The sequence below is a fragment of the Henckelia pumila genome, chromosome 2, assembly GCF_033568475.1.
Source record: "Henckelia pumila isolate YLH828 chromosome 2, ASM3356847v2, whole genome shotgun sequence".
In the NCBI taxonomy this organism is placed as follows: Eukaryota; Viridiplantae; Streptophyta; class Magnoliopsida; order Lamiales; family Gesneriaceae; genus Henckelia; species Henckelia pumila.
In genome coordinates, this window is record NC_133121.1 from 64,976,125 (window position 1) to 64,987,916 (window position 11,792).

The 11,792-nt window shown below is 35.5% G+C and overlaps 1 protein-coding gene across 1 annotated transcript; it reads right to left on the reverse strand.

Moving 5' to 3' along the window:
* Positions 1–570: 570 nt before the first annotated feature.
* LOC140880761 (pleiotropic drug resistance protein 1-like) lies at positions 571–9,929 on the reverse strand. Its single transcript, XM_073285500.1, has 24 exons — positions 9,479–9,929; positions 8,762–8,882; positions 7,055–7,143; positions 6,877–6,961; positions 6,633–6,792; positions 6,474–6,550; positions 6,323–6,376; positions 6,151–6,241; positions 5,021–5,322; positions 4,657–4,938; positions 4,208–4,524; positions 3,962–4,122; positions 3,727–3,830; positions 3,492–3,648; positions 3,328–3,408; positions 3,148–3,245; positions 2,750–3,082; positions 2,375–2,665; positions 2,200–2,283; positions 1,975–2,108; positions 1,665–1,892; positions 1,408–1,579; positions 1,049–1,303; positions 571–952 (listed from the first exon to the last, which is right to left on the reverse strand). The coding sequence occupies exons 1-24, from the start codon at positions 9,802–9,804 to the stop codon at positions 695–697; spliced, it is 4,260 nt and encodes a 1,419-aa protein (XP_073141601.1). The 5' UTR covers positions 9,805–9,929; the 3' UTR covers positions 571–694.
* Positions 9,930–11,792: the final 1,863 nt, after the last annotated feature.

Consider the following 11,792-nt stretch of genomic DNA (forward strand, 5'->3'; position numbering starts at 1 on the left):
CATGTTTTAAACTTTTATAATGTCCGTTATTTTTATTTTTAAATCAAATTTCCAATAGTCAAGATTATTGCTACTTTCGTAATAATCTCTTATTTAAATAATAACCCTTCAATGTTTCCTATAAAATCCAAGCTATTAAAAAATCCAAAATATAATTTCACATAACAAAATGAAGAAATGATAGAGAAGTAGTCCAAATCGATTGAAAAAAAAAAAGGAAAAGGAAAAGAAAACAGAATTGAGAAAGGAAACAGAATTGAGAAGGCCGAAGGTTGTTGTATTTGCCTACTAATGAGCTGGACCAAATTAGGATTGGACTATAAAAATAATTTAGCTCAGACCATATTTAAAATATACATTATACTACTAATATTTTTTTTATCCTAGGCTAGAGCCCACCCCAACCTTTGGGGGTGCTCCTCTCCTGAAATTCCCTGATTTGAGATAGTCATAATTATATATGTCAAAATCATAAAATAAATATATTGAGAAGTAAGACGTATATAAATGAATGTATATATATTTTTTAATTAATATTTGCGTTGATATGTTTAGATTGATAAATAATCTAAAATATGATGTTATTCAAATAGATTTAAATATTATCTAAAATTCACCATCTTATTTCAATGGTTGGTCACGTACGCACGCGCCTCTTCCTAGTGTAAACAAATAAGCCAAGATACTGGCATACCTAACGCCTCTGGAAATTTAAAGACTTGACACAATATGCAAAAACAAAAGCAAACAAAACAACAAATCCAACAATAACACCAGCAGCCAAGCCAAGAAGATCATGCCTAAACCCGAAATAATCTCTCACAAATTCTTGGACCGATTGTCTTGTGTCAAGCAGATCCTCCACGTCCCCAAATTGAGAAGCAACCAAACCGTACAAACTCCATGCTACTGGGTTCGCCCAATGGTACCATCTCCACCATATGGGTGTCCTCTGCACCAAAGCAATGCACAACAAAACAACCAAAATTTTAGAAACTTTGCACTAGTAACAAACATCATATATAGAATAATGTTTGTTTGAACGTACCGGTCTGGGGATTATAAACCCCGAGAAGAGATTCCAAAATGAGTAAAACGCGTACGATACAATATTTGCAATATTGATGTTTGGAGTCATTGCCACAGCCATCATGCCGTAGAATGTGAAGTACAGTATAGTGACGGACATAAAGAATATGTACCAAAAGAATTTTGTTGTTGTCCATTCGAATCCAATCATTGCATAAACTATAGTTCCATATATAGTAGCTTGAATTAAACCATATGGGACTTCAATCAAAGCCTGTTGGGAAGAAATTGAAAAATAATAAGAAAATTTTATTTTATTTTTAATATATATGTATGTATTCGGCATCAAGTTTCTTGACTATGGATTTGTCCCGTAACCTGGCCGAATGCATATGGCAAAGCTGAATACAATCCAGCAGCCTTTTCTCTATAATAAACGGTCCGTTCAACAGAAACAACAGGTTGAACAGACGAAGCGATTTGCACCCCTAGAAAGAAAACGGAAGCGTACATAGATCCCATAGCATTGAAAATGTTTTGTGTTGTTCCCCTGTCATGTGTAACTTTGGAAATGAAAACAAGAATCTAGATCTCGAAAACAAAATAATATTAGAAATGGTTTCTTTCTTGATTACCTTTTACTACCAAGATCCCAGAACATTGAACCGAAGACAACGGCTAAAAATGTTGAGTATACAAGCCTCACTGCAGAATAGAGAGGATTACGCCAGTATGACCAATGTTGTTTCCATAGGCAAGCTATGCATTGTGTGAACCATGGTTGGGAATACAGAGTAGGAAAATGCAGCTCTTGAGAACCCGGACGAGGAGTGCTTAACTCATTTATCAAAGCTTTGTTCCTCCTGAAAATTTCATTTAAAGTTCTGCTGAGTTTCTTGAAATTGCCAGTGGTGAAACTATCTGGTGATATGTGAACAATCCCACCTGTAAAGTTCTGTGGTTTTGTAATGTTCAGTGAAATCGAATCCCTGGATCATTTCTTGAGATGAAGTTGTCACTTCAAGCATCCAGGTTGCTGGATTATAACCATCCCTGATTTTTTTTACTCCCGGAATTCTCTGGATTTGATTTTAATTTTTTAATGGGAAAAAAATACTTTTTGTTCATTGAAAATTAATTTATATGATGTCTTTCTTCCTGCAAACTCACCTCAAAGTACTGGATCAGATGGCAAGACTGTCGACCTAGTGGCCCCACATATATTTCTCTTCCCCCTCGTTTCATCAAAAGTAGCTATAAATACAGCAAAACCAGCAATATCGTGAATATAAACCGAGCATTACCAACTCAGAATCATTTAAATTATGTTTATAAAGAATCTTGCCTCATCAAAAGCTTCGAATATGTCGATGCTAGGCTGATGGATGGTGCACACGACTGTCCTACCAGTGTCGACTGTGTTCCTGACCGTTCTCATAACAATTGCTGCAGCTCTTGCATCCAGCCCTGAAGTTGGCTCGTCCATGAAAATTATAGACGGGTTTGCTACCAGCTCTACAGCAATAGTTAACCTCTTTCGTTGCTCAGTTGAGAGACCATTGACCCCGGGTAAGCCAACTAGTCCTTCTCTCAACTGTGTCAGCTCCACGAGTTCCATCACATTCTCAATAAACATCTGAAATACAAAGAGTAATGTCTTATTGTTGAAGTATGTATACTGTTTTTACACCTTTACAAAAAAGGTTTTGTGATTATGAACCTTTCTGGTTTCGGAATCTACATCTGAGGGCAAACGAAGCCAAGCTGAGAATAGCAGTGACTCGTAAACTGTAACACAAGGGGAGTGGATGTCGTTCTGTTCACAATAACCTGAAATCCGAGCAAATGTTTCTTGCTTCTTGGGATAACCGGAAATCATGATACGTCCTTCGACATATCCACCGGTTTTTCGACCAGCCAGGACGTCCATAAGCGTCGTCTTACCAGCGCCACTCACTCCCATTAGAGCTGTGAGAACACCCGGCCTAAAAACACCGCTCACACCATGGAGAAGTACTAATCTGTCTCCACTAGCTCCTTGGTCTTTCATTTCCTGCAGTCCATTTTTTGTCTTAACTCTCTAATTTTCCCAAATGTACAAACAATTTATATGTTTACCTGAGGCATGTCGACGGAATATGTGACCTCATCAAATGCCATTGAGTGTGGTTCGAATGGAAGAATGACGTCTTTTTTCCTTCTTTGATCTTCTCTAACTAAGAGTCGTTAAACATTTCATAGATATTTTACAGTAATATGAATCAAGTCATGAGGGAAATCTTTGATATTATAACTCACTAATTGTTGTTGTTAAAGTGCCCCTTTCGTTCTCATTTTCTGCAATACTTTCGGGTAATACAGCTTGTGGTTTCCTCGGAGCTGCAAAAGTTTATATTATAATACATGTAGCAGCAGAAAATAAGGTACATATGATGGAAAAGAGATCGACTAGAGACACTAACGGTTAAGCCAAGTCAGAGCAAGAATCGAACAGAAGCTGTATAGTAATATCCATCCTGTTAATGCCCCGGCTCCAATCCAGTACCAGTACGATTCAGGGAAAAACCCAAGATCATTTAAAACATGGACTCCCAATGATATATTGGAATTTGCAGGAACCTAGAAATTTGAGAAAAACTTGAACATCAACTTGGCATGTCTGAGACCAACAAGATTTTCGTTGGATACTAAAACTACCTTTCTCCAACTATGCCCTCTGAACTCGTTAACCAAAATTGCATTGTCAGCATACATCATTGGGGAGATATAATAACCCCATATCCACCATTTCTTGACGCTTTCTGGAAAATAACCAAGTATTTTATTCAGACATGAAGATGCGTCCACTCTCTTTAGAGAAAAAATTTTAAAAGCCAAAATGAATTTCCAAGTTAAATTCATAATTCGTTCAACATGAAAGCACAGTTGATACCTCGTGCCAGGACAAAGCCACTGAAGGCGAAAATTAGGAGCAATACGAAAAAGCCGTATGTGTTAGCTACGATCATGTTCCTACCAACCACCCCGATGAGTCTGAACAAAGCCGATGCCGTTTGAACCTCAAGTAAGAGCAACATATAGTATTTCAATAACCTGTGATAAATTAAGGTCATCAATATTAATATTTGTTTTTCTTATAACCTCATAAATAGTTGAGAAATGTGATGTTCACTGTTACCTCCACACGTTTGAATCATAGCCTATTTCATAGTAAGTTAATGCCACAAGAACGGCTATTTCAACTACGTTGATTGGGATTGAAAGGATCCAATTTGGAAGGGCGTAAGTCCATGCAGGGTAAAAGTAAAAATCCCTTTGCTTGTAGAAGACAGGAAGCTTTTGAATAATCAGGGCTAGCTCTGCCATTCCATTGAATGTAGCAACGGTGACAACAAAGAACAAAGATCCAGAAAATATCCTTCCATCTGCTATGTCATCTCGTGGCATTTTAGGCCGTAAGAATGTCGTCATTGCAAGGGTGGCCATGATAGTCATCTAGAGGCACATTCAAGAAAGCAACAGTGAATAATAAAACATCATCAAATATGTGGTATATCAAAACTTTGAATCCTTGAAAACTACATATTATAATTTTTTAGCACAATGGTTCCCATCAAGCATGAGGACCTGGAAGAGCTTGAAGATGTAAAGAAATGAGTTTCTCTGCATGAGCAAGATTTCTCTGGATGTGCAAGCTTTTAAAAGCTCCATTTTGCTGAGACCATAGTCTTTGGTTGCCAATGCAGCAGGGTGGCTTCTATTTTTATCAAATGGAATTACTAATTCTGCATTTAGTTTCTGCCCAATCTCAGACACCTTAAACATTTCAGCAAATTCTTTAACACTAATAAACCTATAAGGCTTCTCATTATTTGCCCAATATTGTTGTTGATCTTTCTTTGAAGTTACCTGCATGGAATTAAATTTTAAAATAAATAACCAAACTTTTTAAATGGACAAACAAGTAAATTTTCTTCTTCAAGAATCCTACTTCTTGCAAGAAATCTGCCACACCCTTTCTTTCAGGGCATTTGAAGCCCAAATATTGGAAAAAATCGAGCACTTTGTCCCGAGGGCCTTGATAAACAATCTGCCCTTCTGACATAAGGATTATGTCATCGAACAAATCGTAAATCTCTGGTTCGGGTTGAAGAAGGGAAATAAGAGCTGTTCCGCTGAGAATATGGATGGATTGTCTGATGGAATTCACCACTTGGAATGTCGTAGAACTATCTAATCCTGTTGATATTTCATCCATGAAGAGTGCCTTTGCGGGTCCAACCAAAATCTCACCTGATAATTTTTGTTAAAGAAACATATGAAAAAATTTGTGTTGGAAATCAGCAATTATCTATGTTGTTGAATGACATTGTTTGGTATTTACATGTCCATGTGGTGTTAATATGGTATCCAGGCTGCTATACGGAGCAGGGGCGGATTTAGAGGGTGGCCCAGGCCTGCTCCAGCCCAATTACATAGATATAGTATATATATATATAAATTTATGTCTAGCCCAAATTAAAAATAGTTCATCCCAAATATAATTTTTAATTTTTTTTTTACTTGGGCTCTGCTTAACAAAAACATTCTTATTTCTTTCAAAATGGCTAGTCTGCGTCTCTGCAAAAAGAGGAGAGGGTTTCGATTTTTGGGGAACTGAAGCCATTGAAGCTCTCGGTTTTGAAAAAAATTAGTCACCCCTTAATTATTTTCTGGTTCCGCCCCTGATACAGAGAAAGAGATTTTATGGGCATTGTTTCACTATCTGCAACATTTGTGCATTAAGCCATAGGCTCTTAATCAAACACTTGACGTCAAGGCAGATTACATGTTTGATTTCAAAGACATGCACATTATCCTAATTATTTTGTCTATAACATTGGTACATTAAGCCATAGGCCCCCAATGATATTGGACTTCAAAGACTTGCACATGATCGATACTATCCAGTAGGTTTTTGTTCGCGAGGAGCAACATATATATTCTCATGCAATCCTATGTGACTGTCTATATCATATATTAGTCGAAATGTTGTGTTTCGGCTGCTATACATTTTACAAGAATTGGTTGACTTGTTGGAGATCCGGCAAATAGTTTAAATCAAATGGTAACTACATTCACCTGTTGTAACTCGTTTTTTCTGTCCGCCAGAGATCCCCCTGATCATGTCATTTCCCACCAGCGTATCAGCACAAATATCTAATCCCAGCACCTGAAAATTTGTTATCAAATCAACTTGGATAACTTCTTTGTTATCCCTCTTATGGAAATGAAATTCTTGAATTTAAGCTACCTTAAGAACATAATCTGTGACTACACTTGCTTCTTGGCCTTCTACAGCTGCTGCCTACATGATCCAATGACAATAAACATTGACTAAAAGATTCACATGCAAAAACTAATTTTTCTCAAAAACAGTAATCTGTATTATGCAAAATTCTTACTTTCATGTAGATATCCACATCGGGATCAGGCTTTATATTTGCTTCTTTTTCTCTTCTTGATAACTCTGCTAGCATGTCTGCAGAATTGTTACACCAAATCAAAGGTAACTTTTTTTCCCATTGTACGAAATCGAAAAATGGAAAACTAAAACGACTGACCGTGACTACTCCCAACTCCTTGGCACCTAGCGGAAAAAGCCAAGGTTTCTCTAACAGTCATTTCCCCCAAGTGAACATCATGTTGGCTTATATATGCAGCAGTTCTTTGTGGTACAAATTCTTCCATGTTATGCCCATTATATGTCACCTTTCCTGAAGACTAATGATCGAGAAAAGAAAAGATATCGACTCTTCCCTTAAAATTTCTCCACTGAATGTAAAAAAAATAAGATTGCAACTTTACGTTCAAAGAAGGATCAAGCATTCCAGCCAAAGCCAACAAAAGTGTCGTCTTTCCCGAACCGGGAGGACCTAAAAGAAGTGTCATTCTGCCGAAAAAAGGGAAAAAAATGAAGGGAGGAAAAAACTGACAGACTATTAATCAAAATCAAGTGGAATAAGTTTTCCCTTGGTGAAATTACCGGAAAGGCTTCAAGATTCCACAGACATCTTTCACGATCAATAGTTGCTTCTTGTTGCTAGGAAGTATGTGAAGATAGTTTGAGAATCCCTTTTAAAAGAAACACGATTTAGATAGATAGCCCGCGTCCAAAAGTAACATATCAATTATCAAAAATAAAATTTTAAATATCATACTTAATTTTATGTTTTTTTTAAGGAAAAAAGAAAGAATAGTAGCGTTTGGTGCTTAAATATGCGCCGGAATTAAATTGATGAGTTAGAACGCATATTCAACGTCTAATCGGTTCTAAAGTAAAATATATATTTATCCAACTGTCCGCAATAAAACCAAACTTTAATTTTAACTACTCTAAAGAATCAAAACCGAAAAATGACCAATTTACATAACGATTTTGATATATAATTCCCATCGTCCGTGGGATGTGCTTTTGATTAATAAAATAGTTCAGTACCAAAGAAAAAGGTATAATGAGTTTCTTGTTCTTGTTTTAATTGTTTTACTATGTTTGGATTTGAACTTAATGTAATAAATTTATATATGTGTATTTAACCAAAAAAGTTATTACATTTTATTGTTTAATGAAGTCGTACTCAATGTCATACATGAGATTTCGAATGCCTGAGTCGAATTTACTAATCACGAATCGGACCCTTCAAAATAATAATCCACTTGTTTTTTTATTAATTATTTTCCAAAATATTACATTATTCATCTCTCTTTGGATTATTATCAGTTAATAATGTCATAATATTTAATAAAAATAGGTTCTCAATTATGTGGACATGAACATTTAAAGTTCTCTTACTTTATGTTTTAGTATTCTTAAATATCTTTGATAATATTAAAATTGTATTCTTCAATCAGTACTTTGCTCATAACAGGTGCTTGAATAATTTTCTATTGTCATTGTAATCTATGGATGAATCTAATATTTTTAAAGGAAAATATTTTTTATTGGTTCATTAACTTGTCCATGTTTTGATTTTGGCTCATTAACTTTTTTAAATTTAGTTTTGATACATTAACTTTTAATTTTCAGTGATTTTGGTCAAACTGCATACGTATCAGTTAGACATATGTGTAATTATTAGTTGTTAATTAGAAGAACTTTAGTGAAAATCCGCATTTTTTCTTGTTTTGTGTTGATACTTTTTAAATTAATGTAATTCCTTGCACTCGCTTTCAAGAAATTTATATGGATCGAGAAAATTTTGGTTCTTTGCGATGATTTGTGCTTCCATTACGTTACCAAAATTATTAAGCAAAATTTTTATGCTTCACACTCTGAGGTTTGCTCTGCTTTCATATTTTGTCTACTTTCTTGGACTCTTTTTTTTTTTGTCTTCTTTGGTTAATGTTATGACTTAAGATACAAGAATTATCAAGAAAATTCTAGTTTTATTGTGATACTTTTTTTCTTTATGTGCTATGCTTAAGAGTTAATGTGTAGAATTTTATGGGCATTAAAAACTGATATTTGTGATTTGATTTTGGTGTGTAGTGGAGAGGAGGGCATTGAAGCTAAGCGAGTGAATGGAGAGTGTGGGTTGCATTTCGAGGAATTTTGTGAAGTGGGTTATCTGAATATTTCCGAGAGGAGAGATGCAAAGCCAATATTTCCGAACCTGTAACCAGATCTTTAATTTATGATACCCTTATGCTAGTACGCTCCTAATTAATGATCAACTTGTCAAATTTTGATTACCTCGAAGATATTTGTGAAAAAGTTGACGAAAGAGGGCAAAGCTCTACTTCCAACATGAGCTTCTGTTTCAACATTTAGGTGCTCAAATCTCACTTCAATAGTAGGCAATTCTATCCCAACACTACATACAAAAAACCATGAAGCATGTATAAGTGGAGATATAACACACACACACACATATATATATATATATATATATAAATATAAGTGGAGATATAACACACACGTAAAGATGGTCGAAAATTGCATATTTCACCCAATTTTCGGCCATCTTCACGATTTCACCCTATGATGCAGGAGATCAAGATTATATATATATATATATATATATATATATATATATATATATATATATATATATGTAAATAGTGATAGGTAGTGCTTGTCATTGCTTCCAAAAATGTTCGTTCGAGTTTTTCCTTTGGTGGTGCATAGGATTGCTTCCAGAATATCAAAATTTTCGGAAATAATAGAAAAAACACTTTTTGGAAACAATATGAAACACTACCTTAATTATATGATAATAAACAACTTCTCAATTAATAAATAGTGTTTGAGAGAGCTTCTAAGAGCACTTCTCGGCTTTTAATTTATTAAACAAAATTTCAAATTTGTTAAGTAAAAGTTGAGTTTCACTAAAAGTTCTTCCACACAGTACGGTAGTAACTGATCACTAAAAGCTAGATTTTGTGATTTTTCGTAAGTATATTGATGTACCTATCGATCCGATCCTTGAGTTTCATCAGAAACGTCTTGTTATCGTCGGTGGCGTTTACCAGCCTGTCGAGCAATTTCTTCCTTTCTTGGAATCCAAGATCAGTTACATCTATCTCAATAGGATCGCCTCTTGATCCAAGAAGGATGCCTTTCCTTAACCGATCATATGTCGGAAGCTTTTCGAGGGCGGCCCATTTAAGGGCTTCTTCATCATTTTCTTCCCTTGATGAACCTGAAAATACTTCCATGCCGTTGCTGTTTCTCCATGCTGCCGAAACATTTCTCACGATACTGTTTCTGGATCTTTGTAAACTATTTATTTCCATTTAGTACTCAAAATACACGAAGGCATATAAATTTGGGTGAAAAAAAATGAAAAAGGTTCTTTTTTATTATTACAGAAGAAGAGAATTGTTGAAAATGAGAGAGAATTAAATTTCGTGGACTTTAACAGGAAGACTACAGTAGAGTTCGGCGCGCTATATAATGCATCGGTAACTAGGTATATATAAAGTCATGTAATGCATAAATATATGGGAAAATTACAATTTTAGAGCTATTATAAGTTGGCTAATATTTTTTTTTAGTTCTTTAAATTTACAAATTTTGATCTTAATCCCGTAATTTGAATCTTTTTAGGTTGTGGTTCTTTTTTCCATCGCAACTCACTAAATCAATCGGATATTATTTATTTGACGTCGTTGTTCTCCTATAAAACACTTGTATGTGGTTAGGAATAAGCTTATATTATAGAACTAAGATCAACCTTTTAAAAGTTATAGGACTAAAACAAAGAACGCGTCAACTTAATTATAGGACTAAAATTATAATATTTCCTATATAATGAGAAAGTTATAGGTATCGTGTGTGTGTATATATATATCACTAGTAGAATTTTTGCTTATTACTTCGGATATTATATGAAGAAATAGGCAGATATTTACTGAAGTAGACGTACGTGAAGTAAAAAGGTATTTTTAACTTCGTATTAAAAACGAAGTTGTAGTAACCCAGATTCTATTTTAAGATAATAATATGTTAAACATGATTAAGGGTTAGTAATTAACCAATTCCGGGGCTTAATCGAACTTTAGAATTAAGAATTTGACTTTCAATATTTTGGCCAGTTCGGACGATACGAAGAGGACTTCGGACGATCCGAACTTAGCAAGTCGGGGGCTCCGAAGAGGACATGTTGACTTCGGAGTTAAGGCATGTTCGGACGGTCCGAAGTAGGATCGGACGGCCCGAACTTCACCTAAGCCAAGTAGGCAGGATTATTCAGCCATGGTTTTTGACAAGTGTCGAATTTAGAACACTTCGAACGGCCCGAAGTGGCGATCGGACGGTTCGAACTCGACGTGTCTCGCATGCAGGAAGTGAGTTGGATCGGACGATCCGAACTCAGGTTCGGAGGATCCGAACTTGGCCGGAAAAATTTCCTATAAATAGGGGTCTCCGGAGTTCATTTTCAAATACGAATTCCCGAGTTTCCTTTTTCAGTTATATAGTGTGAGTTATACACTTGAGGGCCCTATCGGTTATTATAGAGGTTCTGGAATAACCAAGGTGTAATGCCCCGATTTTATTATAATTGAGTTTAATTGAGATAATCAGATTTTTCAGTAGTTGAGGGCCGTTTTGATATTTTGCAGGCGGTCATTTTGCAAACTTTGAAGAGTTGAGGGACTAAAATGCAAAAGTTGGATTTTCTATATATTATACTTGCAAGTTGACCAATCAACCCATCACTCTCCTTCCTCCCTCCCTCTCTCTCGATCTCTCTCTCCTCGGAAGCCATGGAAGACGATTCATCAAGCTTTTCTTCCGTCTGATTCGCACGATCCGACCTTCAGATTTTAGTTTCGAGTTGAGATTCACGATCACCGCAACGAGGGCTTCGTTTTGACGTAAGTTTTGCTACAATCCTCGAACTTTGATTTTTGTTGGGTTGTCAGAATTTGATAATCTTCGAGTATGGTGTTCTTGAGCTAGCATAGATCGTGTATTCGAAGTCGGTTCGGAATAAGAACGAAGTTTGGATTTTATATGAATTTTGAGGCATATTTCGAAAATGGGTTGTTGGATTTTTGTTGGATTTTGGTTTTTTGTTGGTTTAGAAGATGATATGAGTTGTTTGATGATGTTGGAGATTTTTGGTTTGACCGTTTATAGCCGTTATGCCGTCGAAATCGAGTTTGGATTATCGGTTGTTTATTTCGGTTTGATTTCCGGGTTTGATTGAATTGGTAGATTGATATCGAATCCGTATATTCTTCATTTTCAGATTTGGATTGGAGTTTCGGGTTTGGAT

Excerpts from the sequence above, each read along its gene's own strand:
- LOC140880761 (XM_073285500.1), bottom strand. The coding sequence starts at position 9,804 with ATGGAAATAAATAGTTTACAAAGATCCAGAAACAGTATCGTGAGAAAT. Across the intron at positions 3,246-3,327 it reads CACTTTAACAACAACAATTA|TTAGAGAAGATCAAAGAAGG; the intron begins GTGAGTTATAAT and ends AACGACTCTTAG. Across the intron at positions 2,666-2,749 it reads TAGATTCCGAAACCAGAAAG|ATGTTTATTGAGAATGTGAT; the intron begins GTTCATAATCAC and ends TTTGTATTTCAG.